Source organism: Dermacentor silvarum, chromosome 1 (genome assembly GCF_013339745.2).
Source record: "Dermacentor silvarum isolate Dsil-2018 chromosome 1, BIME_Dsil_1.4, whole genome shotgun sequence".
Taxonomy (NCBI): Eukaryota; Metazoa; Arthropoda; class Arachnida; order Ixodida; family Ixodidae; genus Dermacentor; species Dermacentor silvarum.
In genome coordinates, this window is record NC_051154.1 from 180919771 (window position 1) to 180935177 (window position 15407).

A 15407-nucleotide genomic window follows, 5' to 3' on the forward strand; every position below is an offset into this window, starting at 1 on the left:
GGGAAGCACACAAATGATGCGCACTGCCGATTTGGGGCGCTTGTTTGCCTATGAACGTCGGTGTCGGGCACTGTCACCGTCTGGGCGACGTTGATGAAAGGGCCTGCCTCGGTGGGAAACAATCAAAGAATGCGCCTGGCCGATTCGGGACACAACAGACTCATTATTCGAGCTGCACGTATACACGATGCGATTGAAACCCTTGTCAACCTGCCTAACATCAACGAAGCCCACATCTATACCGACAACTTTGGCGCAGTTAAGAATCTCAAATAAGTAATGAAATCATTGCGTACTTGTGAGCAGATACACAAAATTCAAAATCCTACAGGTGTGAACGATACTGTCCACTGGGTGCAGGCGCATGGTCATGACCACAACAACGACCTTGTGAATCGCAGTGCTCACTCTTTCTCGACACCCGTAACTCCTCCTCTTTCCCTTCCCTCTGTTTTCATTGCCCGAAAATTCATCCTCCGGCGTGACATGCGTGCCCTCATCCCCCCGCGTCTGCTCCCTTCCCCACAATCTTTCTCGGAAGGAGGAAGTCTCTCTCCGGAGACTTCGGGCCGGGGCGGCCCTTACACCAGCCGTCTCTTGTGCTTGGGGTCAACCGTACGAAGACATTGCCCAGTGTCCTAAATGTTCTGCTCCGGCGTCTGCAGCGGATGCCCTCTATCTACTTTGGTGGGCATCCGCTGCGTACACCAGCATGTGTCATCCCATTTTGTCCGTGTCAGTACGTTCTACTGGAAACCATTAGTGCTATCTACTTTGGACGTATCCTGGGACAAAGACAATTTGAGAAAGTGTTCTTAAAGGTGTGAAATTGAAGAGTGATCAAGTCGAAGACTAGAAGATGGATTATGGACCACGCATTTTACAAGTCGCTGTTGTAGTATCTCTATGAAACGGGCTTGCATGCTTATATTTAACTCCATTATGATGTTATGCCGCGGGCAAACAAAGCGGCGGAAAAAACCTTACAGGCCCCCCCTACACCCCCCAGGAAGCAACATGTGGATTTTGAGGGGATAGTCGCGGAAACCGTGAACACGGCAATGGGCATGGATAAGATTACAATTTTAGGGGACTTTAATGCATAACACGTAGAATGGGGTTATAGCGTTAACTCTGCAAAGGTGGGGACACTGCTAGATCTCATGGAAAAATAGGATCCAACCCTGCCAAATCAGGTCAACATGCCCACTAGAACGGGAAACAGTGTATCCCGAGACACATCAGCCGACCTAACCTTTACAAAGAGGGAGGAGGAAGCAGCATCGACAAACCTGGGGTATAACCTTGGAAGCAATCATTTCATACTAAGCATATCCGTAAACACTGAGAGAATAAGACAGAGGGTGACCGAAGCTAGGTTGACAGACGGGACAAAATACCGCGAGCAGTAGGTCGCGACAGGATCAATCACGGGCATTGCGGAGTGGGCAGCTCGGCTAAGGGACACGTTAAAACGAGTGACAAAGACCGTGGCCACAAATGAAAATTTCCCCGTGGTGGTCGAGCACCTAATGCACTTATGAGAAGTCTGCCGAGGGTTGACCAGGAGATGGAAGCGACAAAGGATGAACCGCAAGCATAAGAATAGCTGAACTGGCCGAGCAGGTGAATTCATATGCGCATTAACTACACGAGGGGAATTGGCATCAATATTGTGACTCACTCAGGGGAACGCTGGGGACAAAGAACATGTCGTATGTCCTCTGCAGCATGATGAACCCAGGGGGGGGGGGGGGACTAAAACGGCTCCACAGAAAACGCTAAAACACACAGAAAACGAGTACGCAGGCGGCCCAAAGGACTTGATCCAGAAGCTCAAGCATTTTTATGTGGGACCGAGTGAGGGTGACATAACGCATTGCAAGGAGCGGTACAAAGGTCCACCCCTGCCGGATATGGACGGGGCCCGATAACCGTGGCCGAGGTGTACTCGGCAGCTCAGTCCTTTAAAAGGAACACGGCACCGGGACCGGATCAGATCACAAATACCATAATCCGGAACCTCAGCCACAAGAGTTTGGAGGAGCTCACCAAATAGAAATCGGCCATCATCACCTTGATTCCGAAACCGGGGAAGCGTCGAGATATACAAAATCTCAGGCCTATATCCCCGACATCCTACGCAGGAAAGCTCTTCGAAAAAGTAGTTCAAACTCGACTCGTGGACCACAGAGGCACAAACGACCTTTTTCCCACGAACATGTTTGGTTTCCGTCCCAACATAAATGCGCAGGGTGTTTTCCTAGCTTTACAGCAGGACGTCCTACACCCACATATTGGGGCAGATGACCACGTAGTGCTGTCTATGGACTTGCGGAAAGCCTTCGATACGATATCTCATGAGGCCATTCTGCAGGGCCTAGAGTCAGTGGGCTGTGGGGAGTGAATATATCAATACACACAGAGCTGCTTGTGTAATCGTAGGGCAACCATAGGAATAGGATCCACAAGGTCGGAGCCATTCACGCTGCCTAACCGGGGTGCCCCCCCAAAGCTCCATACTTTCTCCGCTTAAAAGCGAGATTGGGAAGTGCCATATATGCGGATATTACCCTATCGGTGACTAGAGGATCCTACGGCGAGAAACGGGACCTTTTTGCAATAGGCAATCGACCAGGTAGTATTTAGCTTTTCGCACGAGAGGCGGGCATGGCATGCACCCTCAAAAAGTCCCGTTGCGTGCAAGGTACACCAGGCGGGCAAACCGGTCAAGCATAGAACTTACTCTGAATGGACAGGAAGTTCGCGAAGTGCAAACCGTAAAAATTTTGGGGACGTGGATTCAACCAAAAGCCAACGCGGAGCATGCGATACGGCTGCTCAAAGGCACGGTGATGAATGTGGCAAAAATGATCTGCAGGGTCAGACGCAGTCGTGAAGGCTTTTCAGAGGACGAGACAGACTGAAGTGCATGCTTTAGTCGTCAGTCAAGTATAGCACCCCATATTTGAACACCACCGCACAAGAGATTAAACAGTTGGACATTATAATACGACGAGCATATAAGGCTGCTCTTTGGCTCCCTCAAAGCACCAGTGGCACCAGTGCGGAACGGATGGAGAAGCTAGGGGTGTACACCACCTTTGAGGACCGCAGCGGCAGTTTTTGTGTCTCAGAGAGAGGTTAGGCAAAACCAACCAAGGGAGAACTGTTCTGAACAGGCTGGGATATGCACAATGTCCGTTTTATAGTGCAGACGATACGTTACTTTTAGATAGGGAAATTCGGGCGTGTATACGCGTGGCACAAATACAAAGAATATGAACCCAAAATACCACGGCGGAAGACAAAAGGTTAGGGTGTGAGCATTGCGAAGGAGTTTCAAAGGCAAGCCGGACGTTTACTACATGTATGCAAGTTACTCTGGATGCGGCATACACATGGCAGTCGCAACGTGTCAGGAACGGGTAGGGGGGGCGGGCGTCAGTGAAAACCGCATGCACCGCAACGGCTGAGGCGACTGCAGTAGCTTTAGTTTTTAAGCACGCCGAATGCAGAGGGACATCCGCGTCTGTCCTCACCGACTCACGGGCAGCATATCGCCTTTTCCTGTCATGGGCTGTAACCCGGGCGGTGATTAGGATCACAGGCAATAAGCTAAATTTCACAGCCTCACGTGGTGCCCGGCACACGAAGGCGTGGAGGAAAATACGAGGGTGGACTGAATAGCTCGAGCACTAATATCCGACCATCATACCAGCCACATAGGCCTTCTAACGACTGTGAGATATTTTGGAACAAGAAAGACGGGAGTTTGGCAGGCCCCATCCAAAATTCACCAGACAGCAAGCAACAGACTGGCGCCGACTCCAAACACCCAAATCTACGCAAGCTAGGACAAATATATTTCATGGCGAAGTGTATGCAGGCAAATGTCTGCAGTGTGCGAAAGACGTCATTGTCCCACATCACTCATATGCACTAAAAGACCTCCACATGTGAACACACACAACTTCACAAAACAACACTATCTAAGGCAGTGGGAGGCATAGCTTGCGGACGAGGAACAGGACAGCCAGCTGGCTCTCCTGGACCATGCCTAGCAAGCCGCTCAAGCAAGAGGGGCCCTGGACTAGGGGCTCCACCCACATTTTCCTTTTTTGAGTAGTTTTACTCCCTCTCTATGGTTAGAGAGCCCCACACCAGGTCTGGCCATTTTGAGGCGACAAGCACAGTGCACACAATGCGCGTTAATGGTAGTGTCTACGAAGCATTACACCACTAAGCGCCGCAAAGAGCTCGAGAGAAATGTCTAATGCTACGAAATGCAGAGAGGTCGGCGGCCTGAGGTACATTCCTCTAGCCAACTACCCTTCGCTGGGGGAAGTGGAAGAGGCGCATGATAAATTTGACTAAACGCCATGCGCCCTTCCCTCGCGGGCGACGCATTCCCAACTGGAGAGCCGACGTCAATCACAGCTGCGACATCAGTTATTTATTCGATCTGTTGCTTCAATGGCCAAATTAAGGTTAATAGAAACACAAAACCTACAAACTCAATGTCTGCAAGTGTTACTCCATGCCCTATAGGGGTGCGCAAGTATTCAAAACCTTCAACTGAATCAGTCACTATTCGTAAATGCAAGTATTTTCCAAACTTTTCAAAACGTCCATTGTGCTCAATTAAACATATAATTGAAGCAAATTAAAGTACAAAGTTTCCACCCCGGCGTGCATAGACATAAAACATGAGACCTTGCTTAGCGAAGCAGGCTACATCGATTAGGTAGCCATACTTAACAGTGATCGCACTCACTGAAGAGTCCCGTGTGTGCAAAGGAACTACTTATAATACTCCATTTGTGCTTCTATTACTCAAATTTTCATAATGTACTACCTAATGACGAACTGATTAATAGCGCTTTCATATTATTTGTTGAGATAATGGCCATTCATTATTCAAAAACTATTTGATTCGTACTCAAACATCACTATTTGCACACCCCTAATGCCGCAGCAAGAGGGACGTACTTTCGTTTCATCTGCTTATGGTCTGCGAGGCCGGTGACGTGTCACACAATCACCGGGCATGGAAGAACGCAGGGAACAAATTTCGCTTGTGGGGACTAGACAGCCCAAGTTGTTGGCAATGACGCTCACCTCCTGAAATGCTGGGTTCACGCGAGGTAGAACACTCCTTGGAGGGCAAGTAATTTCCAGCGTATAGCTAAAATATACTATGTGGCCTGGTGAGGCCGGGGCCCTTAAAAAGCAAAATTGGTTGCGTTGATAATATAGGCTGAGGAAACCAAGTGAAGATAGCTTGTTACATCCGAAAGTAGGTTGTATGCAAATACATTGCAACAGGCGTAGAGTGCATGTACTACTCAATGAACTTGCTTCGGTCAGTGGGTATCGCACAAACACCATGTGCTGCACTCCGCATCAGTTTCAAAAAATTGCAAAATCAGTTCGTGCAGAAAAGCTAAGATTCTGAAGAACCATTATCTACCAAACCATGAATATGATACATGTACTGTTCACAAATGGACCTCAGGCCAACTTGAGGATATTAACTAAAAGGCAAATAGCAGGGCTCCTACAGGTCTCGAGACAGAAATTCAAGGACTTCAAGGCCCTGTGAAAGCTTTTTCAAGGGTGCAGTGCAGCATATAGCAATTTTTTTTTCTATAACCATGTTTCAAAACACTATAGGTACACGTTGACACGATAAAATCGGCTCTTCGTCACATTGCAATTGGACCTTATTTGCAAACAAGTAGTCGCCGACATATTTTTCTTGCATGAAGGGGCTGTAAAGCTTTTCACATTACCGCGCAACCAGAAAAAATGAATTTCACAAGGAAAAAAATCAATTTGTTTTTCTTTTTAAGTTAAGAGTCAGTGACTAAAGACACGCTCTCATGCGATGCAGATGTCTACATCAATGGTATGAAACGAAGCCTGTGAAGATCCACTCTGCCACCGTGTACGATAGCGTCATCCACTGTGGAATGACTTTGCACAAGCTGCAGATCAACTTCAAGGACAAAGCATGAGGGTTGCGTGAAAAAGAAAAGGCGAGCCGCCGCACCTGCTTTTGTGAACACCTAGTGTTTTACACAGGCCAGCGAGTAGTTAATACCGTATTTATTAGAAGGCAGTCACGAGTATAAGGCTTATCGGGACTCAGCGGGGATCGCCTGAAATGCTGAATTACTAACACAGCCAAAATGGAAAATGGCGACCGTGAAATAAGGGGGGAGGGTAAGTAGCTTGAACACGCGGAAGGCAGGTTATACACAAATTTTGCCTTTAGGTGCAGCTTCACGGCACCACAGTGCACACTACAGTAAAGCCACATAGTAAGGCAAAATTTGCACTGCCGTGATGCCACACCTAAAAGCAAAATTTTTGTATAAGGATGGGGATGACTTCGAGGATAAAACTTCTGGGGAAAAACCTTGCCTTATATTCAAATAAATACGGTACTCAGCTGCACATTCACTCCTGTATTCGGGCACTTACATACCACTCCTGTATTCGGACAATACATACCATTTGAAACACCCAAGCCATCCACAAAATGAAACAAACAAGTCGTGTTTTCAAGACATTTACTGGACTGCTTTTGTTTGTGAGTGCGCTACAGAGCACTTCACAATGACATGATTTCCAGGTTGAAAACTTTGCATGTTAGACATGAGGTCACAGGTACAGTTCTTTATACAGTAGAAAAAAATTTTAAAATGAACTCATGATCACCATACTTCCAAATGGTTAGAATGAAGTGTAGTTGTTCCCACCAATCATGTTTCCTCCCATGGATCCTCCCCCATAACTTCCTCCTGGAAGAGAAAGAAGTTAGTAATCAACATTAGTGGTACTGCAGCAAGTTCCATGTTATGAAACTCGTGAATTTCAATTTGATGTCTAGCAATAAACTAAGCCTGAAATCTGTGCTTAATTGAGCAACTTATCTGCTCAATTAGGCATTGATTTCATCGTGTATCAATTCCAAGACAAACCCCATACCAACAAAACCTGCATTTAATACGATTCTGTTCCCGAAAGTTGACATGGATAATCATCTTGTATTCGGGTACGAAGGCTATCGTCATCAGGAAAGTACTGCGATGGAAGCGGAAAACTGAAACCACGAATGAAAACGAAAATGCGGTGGCGCTGTCGTCGGAATTTAGTTTCGCTTGGTAGGCACTCCGCCGCCGAGCCGCCGCCCGTGTCGCGCCTACCACAGCAGCCGCTGGGTTTCGCGGGTGGTTGTGCGGTTCCATCTGTGAGGTCTTTATTCTATGATTTTACAATGAAAGAAACGCAGTGTGTGGATGAGCTGAGTTGCGTCGAAATACGCAAGAGACTAAAGTTTTCATAGGTTTCCTGTTGATGAAAACCGTCGCAAGCAATGGGCCGCCGCGGTAAAAGCGAAAGTTGGATTATGATACCAGATCATCCATTATGCGCAAAACATTTCGTAACCGTTAAGCTTCTCTTTTATTTTGATTGGCGTGCATTAGCCGATCTTAGGATCATATCATATCATAGGATCTTAGGATCATATACTATCGTTATTAGCGTGCCATTATAATTGCTTGCCGCACTGTGAGAAAGCTAGATTAGGATTAGCCTTCAATGTAGGTCGAGCGAGCAGATGCCCCACAAAACACGTCACATTCGAATTTAATTTCATCTCAAAGAATTGAGCCACCAGCAGTGTAAATATCCTGCCACACGTTCACATACGCAGGCAGCAGGGTCACAACTTCATTTATTGCAGTGTGGAAGTCAAACGCGCCTAAACGTGTCAGTTAAATTTCGAGCGCGAAACAAAATGTACAGTGTTAGTACAGAGTCGGAGCGATCGGACAGCCGCGTACAACAGCTAGCTCACATTGCGCGGGCCTACACAGGCGACGTCGCCGTAGGGCCGGTACCTTGCCGGTCCCATCACCGAGGCGATCGCTTCTATCGCCACTCACAGCGACGTAGAAATCGGCTACAGCTTGTTTTTAACATGAAATAGTTCTTAATAGAAAAGCTATCTCGAATTTGCGCGTGTTTCGTAAAGCAGCGCCCAGTACTAAACCACTGGCGCCAGCCGGAGCAACGACCCGACGGCATTTCGTCTCGCAGACGGAAACCGAAGCACCGGCCGTCTCAGCGAGGCGGCTCGGCTGGCTTGCAAGTACTACGTTTCGTTTGTTATTCGCACCAACGACACCGACAAAACCGATTCATTTAAGCCCACGTTAATCGTGTTGTAAAAAATAAGCGCACAATGATGAGCACCAGGCCAGGTCGCAAGCGCTGTCGGCCGTCACTGCGGCGGTCAACGAGCTAGGCCTAGCGTCTCGTTCGGCCGTATCCCGATGGGGGTGACATGCAAGAACGTCCACTGGGTGCACATTAAAGAATCTCACGTAGTCAAACTTAATCCGGCGCCCCCATTACTGTGTGCTTCATAATGAAATCGTGGTTTTAGCTCCCCCACCCCATTAAAGAAAATGCGCCAACCGCGCGTGCAAGCGGTGGCGGCAAACGTGGGCGGAGCCTACGCGACGTCGCTATAGGGCCTAAAATATATCGACGGCGCCTACCGCTGTTTACAAACATGGTGTAAGTCTATAGGCCCTTTGCTGGGACCGGGCTTCACTGATGCTATACCAAGAAAGCATATGAACAAGGAGCACATGTGCTCTACAGTATTCGAGCACATGTGCTCCTTGCACACCCCAATACAATTACCGTATTTTCCGGTGTATAAGATGTTCTTTTTTTTTCCTGAATTTTTTCATCGGTGTGTCTTATAGAAGGACTTCTGTACTTTTTTTTTTCTGAAAAACTGCTGTCAAAATCAGATTTGATGTTATGGCCACGCGAAGCGTGCTGGTTGACGTAATTGCTACAGGTTCTATGCGCACTATCAAGGTATAGAGTTCTCTTGATCGAGTTCCCAAGCACCGTGCGAGAAGGATGGAGCAGCAACGCAAGCGCTGGCAGGCCAATTGCGAGTCGACTGAGCCCGAAGTCATAACATCTGCAGATCCCTGTCAAGATATAGCGCGTGCCGCAGCACAAATTATGCAGTTGCTACTAGAGTACAAGCTGCCCCCCCCCCCCCCCTACTCTTGTGCTGCCTCCCTGCTTTCCTCCCTTGTGCGCAATTCGGCTCACGTTACAGCATGCGGCACGCGGGGACTGTGCCCTTGGACTCAATACAGAACATCGCGGCAACCACAACGGCAGCAATGCGCCTGGAGTCTCTCTATAATTGCTATCGCAATTATATAGGAAATATATGGCACCCATATGCTAGCCCGTGACCCGCGTTCATGGATTGAAACGTCACTAATTTTTTAAAATCACTTACCGAACGAACAGGTGAGTTTTATACGCCAGTGCGACTTATAGACCGGAAAATACGGCAGACAAGGTTTTTTTTTGCCACAGAATTGATGTCAATGTTTGAGAAAGTTCACACACATGTAGACACATCTTGCACCTATCAATAACTTAAACACTGGTTAGCAAAAAAGAAAAAAAAGAAAAAGCTCAATCGAAAAAGGTAAAGTATGCATGCTAAATAGTTCAGGTTACAAACTTGCTATTTTGAAATGTGTAGTACTGAAATATTTTATATTCAAACAATAGGCTTTCGGTGGGCAATTTTCAAACCCTCGATAATCCTAAAAAAAAAAAAAAAACTGAAAAAAAAAAACTTATGTAGTACATATCAACAAGATGTCACTATATTCAGCTTCAAGTGATGCTAAATGCCATTTAAACAGCTGCGGGAAAAAGGCAAGGTGCAAAAGAGGTAGAGAAATGAACGCACCTCCAAAACGGCCACTGCCAAAACTGCTGGAGCCGAAGCCGCTTCCTCCAGTGGCCATGGTCCCTGCAAAAGCAGGGGTGCCAGAAGCAGACCCAATGGGGCCTACTCCATTCCCAAATCCACCAGCATTGCCACCAGAGTTCAAGCCACTTGGTGTTGAGTTCAGAAACAGCTCAATGTAACGGTGCTCTGAAATGAAAAGCATATGCCCTTCTACAATCGAGTCCCGCTGCAACAAAATTCAGGGGACACTCGAAAAATTTCGTTGTGGAGGAACTTCGTTGATGCGAAATAAGCATGTACAGTATAGCCCACTTATAACGTAACTGCTTATAGTGCAGGACCGGATATAGTGCGGTCTTTTCAGACTCCCGTTAATTTTCCCATAGCACTCCATGTATACAAGTATCGCTTATAGTGCAGTTGCGGGAAACGAAATACCGGTTACAGTGCGGCTGCCTGGGAGTACGGAAGTCAGCGGAGACGGCGAACACTCCCCTCAAATGGGCGCCCCAAGGAAGGGTTCGAGGAAGAGACGAAGTGGAGGAGAAGGGCACATGGTGCGAACAAACAGCCAGTGAGGCTGAAACCAGAATCTTGAGTGCGAGTTGTGAAATATCATGACGCGCATACCAAGCTAGCGCCACGAAACTGCCAACGCTCGCTTCACGATAACGGCAGTAAACGAAACTTCAGGGAGCGGGCGGCGCCAGCCCATCACGGCGAAGGTCGCACGCGGAGACAGTGAAATGTGAGATTTCGACTTGGCAACTCCGCCGCTTCGGTCGCTCCCATCGCCCTCCCTCACTTTCGACTGTCACCGTGCGCGCCCGTCGCTGTGCAGGCGCCGCCGCTCCAGCTCCCCGAAGTTTTGTTTTCTGCCATTATCGGGAAGCGGCCGTTTGCTGGCCTGGGACAGCGCCGCTGCTTCCCTCTGCGCCGTAGCCGCAGCGTGCAAGGTCAACACGTGACTAGAAAGTAGAGGACGCATAAAAGAGAAAGAAGGGTTCACTGCCATTTTCTACACGTGGCTGAGATGTCGGCATGTACACGAACGTTCCGGCGCAACGCAGTATCAGCGACCTTGCCATTTGAAAGAGGGTGAAATTTCCGCCGCTTTTTCTTTTTTCGTTTGCGCGCGAAATTGAGGGGTCTCTCCTAAGCTTTTACTCTATGGCGGTGCCAGAGCAATGCCGGTCGAAGGCGCCGCCGAGTGATGTGGTTCGAATGAATGAGATTCGCTTGTAAAGTGAATGCAAATGTTCTAGCCGCATTTGTCGACTGTCGCATACGCGTGGCGGCTCAGTGCACATGTTTTGCATATGTGCGAATATTCCAGACTACAGCGACTTACGTTATAAGCGGTCTACACTGTATATACGTACGCTAAACGGCAAAGCCACGAACGAAACAGAAATCATCGTCTGGGAAACCTTTGCGATGGCGTAGGGGGCAAAGGCTGAGATGTACCGAAGGCGGTCAATAAAGTGTCTACTTCACGAGAGAATGCATTTCGCGCCACTGTTACAGCATTTTTCGTACACTGCAACAGTCGCTTAACTCATCGTGCGTGCCCGGCCAATCGGGAAACTCATTTTGCGGCATTATACACAGTCGCAATGAAGCGGTTTGAATTATCACAATTTTATTGCATATTTATGACAAAGTCGGCAAACTTGCGCTTACCAGTTTTATTTACAGAAGTCGGTCAGACTGGATTTCTTACACTTCAAAGCAAGCGAAAGCGTTACGCAAGGCTCACAGTCCGTTAAAAGAGCAATCGCAATGTTACTGTCGTGGGCTCTGATAACTTTTAAGACAAGGTCAAAAGGATCCATTACTGTCAAAGCAGTCGCCGGAGTCTGTGTGTCTAGCGGGTTGTCATTTTCCCCAGACGACGAGACGTTGGCATCATGTTGACAACAGCGACAGCGGCCCGGCCGCCGTATCTTGAAAGCAATCTACGCCCCGCACAAAGTGAGCGCCCGGGTGGGCCTCATCTTCAAAGTGATCTGCGATGAGGGCAAAGTGCAACTAGTGCCAGTAGAGTCGTGTGCGCTGTGCTTTCGACGTTTAGTTCGCGGTGAAGCGAGAGATGGCACGGAGGTCAAATCGCTCGCTGCTACGCCTTCTCATTCCAGTGTGTTGACACAGAGATTCCACGGTCATCGAGCGAGCTGTCCTAATGTTTACCTGTGCGCACGTGACACCGTGCTTGGTAATTTAGTTCGCAAGTCAATGTTTACAAGTTTATACGGCCAATAAAACTACGATCCTTAGTTCGTATAGCTGTCTACTAACTGCTATCGCAATCGATGCTTCGCCTTTTGGGCGAAACTGCGAATTTCTTTCCTTCCACATGTGCCTTCTCGAGAGAGAAATTTACGCTTCGTTGGCATAGCCATTTCGACCGGACACACACAGCACAGAAAACGGCAGCGATTGTGGTGATCCCGTGCGGTACCGCGTAGCTATGAATTGCAGTGGCGTAAATCGGTACTTATAACTTGATTTCCTTCGCGAAAACCTCATTCAAGCAGACATACGATCGTCACAGCTTTGGAAGGGCCTTCTAATTTGACTACTCGGCAGTTGCAACTTCAATTCAGTCCCGGTTTTGTTCGTGAAAAGTTCACTGAAGCGGGAATACCGAATTAAATGCCTTCGTGATGGTCTTATGGAGAGAATTCTTTTTAATTACTTTCTATGGGCAGCTAACGGGGAATCGTAAAATCTTCATTGTGGTGGAAATTTCGTTGTAGGGGGATTGGACTGTATTAACATTCAATAAGGATCAATGGCTTGGTCACATTTGAACATGTTTGTAGCCGGCAAAACTGCAGGAAATGTGCAAAGAGGAAACTAAATGTAAAACAGATTCCTTTTTTTACCAGAATACACGTAACATCACAGTAAAGATACTGCCACCTGCAGCTGGAGGAGTACAGACACATATTTGCAAAATTGTAGGAACTCTACTACCTGCATTTTGCACGTAAAAGGATGAAGGTTTATAAAGATGACATATCTTAATCTGACACTAATGATGCCTCGGAAGTGTCCAACCTGGCATCCTAGACCCATTGTGACCCCATGACAAACCAAAATTTGCCAGTGAGTAATGTACAATGAGGAAAATAGGTTAAGGCGGAATATAGGTCGACCCCCTTACCTTGAAGCAAAGAAGTCAACATAAAAATTATCAGGCACAAAACTGTTTTATTCATGGTACCGTCACTGCTCATTCGAGTTGTCTGCACTCTCGTCCGAAGACGACTGCTTTTAACTTGCTGTGTTCCACACGTCGTCGGTGCAGTCCAAGGAGTTGCTGATGAAACATTTCTTGAATGCCCACACCACCATATCGTCGGGCAGCGAGCGCCAAGCCTCATGTGGCCACAGTGGAGAGGGGCGGCCTGTGCAGCCGGCCAGTTGGGGTCTTTGGGTTGTCGCCAGCCATCCACTGATTGTACAGTTCGCGAACCCGGTCTTTAAAGGGCTTGTCAAGCGGCTGAAGTGTTCAGGTCATGCCTCCCGGAATGACGGTGAGCTCCATCTTCCCGTCGCGGAGCGCCTGCTTCACACCTGCAGTCAAATGCCCGCGAAACGCATCCAAGATGAGCATGCTCGGACACCGCAGGAGTGCACCGGGCCACCGATTCCAGACTGTCTGGATCCAGTTGATCGTGAGAGCCTCGTCCATGTATCCCTTTTCGTTCACGCGAACGACAACGTCCAGCAGGAATGTTTCTTTCAGCAGCACCTTCCTCTTGAAGATTATAAATGGGGGCAGCTTTCTGCCGTCCGCAGTGCAGGCGAGCATCACTGAAGCGCGAATGCTCGTTCCCCGTCGAAAGCAGTTTTACTTCCTTCGCGCCACGTTCGCAAACTGTGGTGGAAGACGGCATGTCGAACCACACCGGCGTTTCATCGGCGTTGCTTATCAGTCGAAGCATGTAGCCATGCTGCTGCCAGAGACGGATGACATAGCGCTGGAATTCGACCAGCTTGTCTTCGTATGCCTCCGGCAGCTTCTAGCAGATTGATGTACACCAATGAAGTGCAAACACTATGTGTCGCATGAAGCGGCGAACCCAGTAAATGAATCCCTTGAACTGCTCTCTCGCGTTAGGCCTGATTCACAGGCAAGCTTCATTGCTTTGATGCGGATCAGTTCCGATGTCATGGGCAAGGATCTGGCGCGATACGTGCAGACGAAGTCCGTCACCTTATCTTCAAACTCAGGGTGCACCACGCGACGCGGCGCCCGCGAAAGGACGGCAACGCAAAGCGTGCTGATTGACCTAATTGCTTCGGGTTCTGTGAGCGCTATCGAGGTGCCGGGTTCTCGTGATCAAGTTCCCGAGCGCCGTGCGAGAAGGATGGAGGAGCAACGCAAGCGGCCGTAGGCCGACCTCGAATCATCGACCCCGAAGACGTCGCATCTGCAGATCACTGTCAAGATACGGCACGCACCACTGCACAGTTGCTACAAGAGTACAGGCAGCCCCCCCCACCCCCCTCCCGCGCTGCCTTCCCACTTTCCTCCCTTTTGCACGATTCGGCTTTCTGTCGCACGCTTTCACTCGCACATACAGCATAAGGCGCATGGGGACGATGTTATCGCCCTTGGACTTTATATGGAACATTGCGGCAACCACGACGGCAGAAATACGCCTGGAGTGGAAATATATGGCCCCCATACGCTCGCGCATGAACGCGTTCTCGAAGCGAGACGTCACTAACATTTTTAAATTGCTTACCGAAAGAACAGGTGTGTCTTATACACCTGTGCGACTTGTATACGTTTTTTTCCAGGAAAAACTGCCGTTTTGAGAGGGGTGCGTCTTATACAAAGGTGCGACCAGAAAATACGGTGATGTTATTGCACTTATATTATTATAAATAATATTATAACAAACCTCCACCTTTATAAACACCGAGCATCAGTGGTAATGTTGCTCCACAGTATTAGCTTCACCTCGCGTGCAAGAGTGAAAGTGGGATGAGGCAGACCAACGGGCGAGGAGTGAAATGAACGATAGGGTGAGGAAGGCAGCGTAAACTGCCAACTGAGCCAGCACCAAACTTCGCGCGCGCGCCATTCCTGACCCATGCGGCCTGCCCACACCATCTTGGGCCGGTATTTTGTAGCGATGCCTTTTCGCGCTTATCGCGATTTGTCAGTGGTCAGAGCGACGGTCCGCTCACGATATCAACGTTGATAACGCAAGCGGACCGTCGCTCTGACCACTGACAAAGCGCGATAAGCGTGAAAAGGCATTATTACTTTAAAGGCATCGCTACAAAATACCGGCCTTGGAGTCGTTTTGACTGAATTCTTTGTCTCTTGTTTGCCACCTTGCAAAATGGCGGCGGCGGCGCGGCTGAGGCGCTATTGGCGTTTTCCTGCGACGTGATGCAGAGCGCTGATTGACCAGAGCAGCGCATTCAAAACCCGCGGGCTAAAGCGCACCTGAAATTGGCCGCTGGGCGGCCGGCGGCGGCGGCCCCCTCCCTTCGATGCTGCGCCCGCCTTCGTTGTTGCTCCTTGCTCGGTCCGCCTCGACAGACGTCTGCAAGCGAGCTCCTG

The 15407-nt window shown here is 48.7% G+C and overlaps 1 protein-coding gene across 2 annotated transcripts in view; it reads right to left on the reverse strand.

The window, feature by feature from the left end:
- Positions 1-6563: 6563 nt before the first annotated feature.
- The window catches only part of LOC119436483 (heterogeneous nuclear ribonucleoprotein H-like), a 46941-nt gene continuing 38097 nt past the window's right edge, over positions 6564-15407 (reverse strand). For both annotated transcript variants that reach the window (XM_037703341.2, XM_037703340.2), the window contains exons 10-11: positions 9815-10003; positions 6564-6809 (exon numbers count right to left, since the gene is read on the reverse strand). In XM_037703341.2, the coding sequence (XP_037559269.1) occupies positions 6742-6809; positions 9815-10003 (257 nt within the window). In that variant the 3' untranslated portion in view covers positions 6564-6741. The remainder of the gene's footprint in view (positions 6810-9814; positions 10004-15407) is intronic.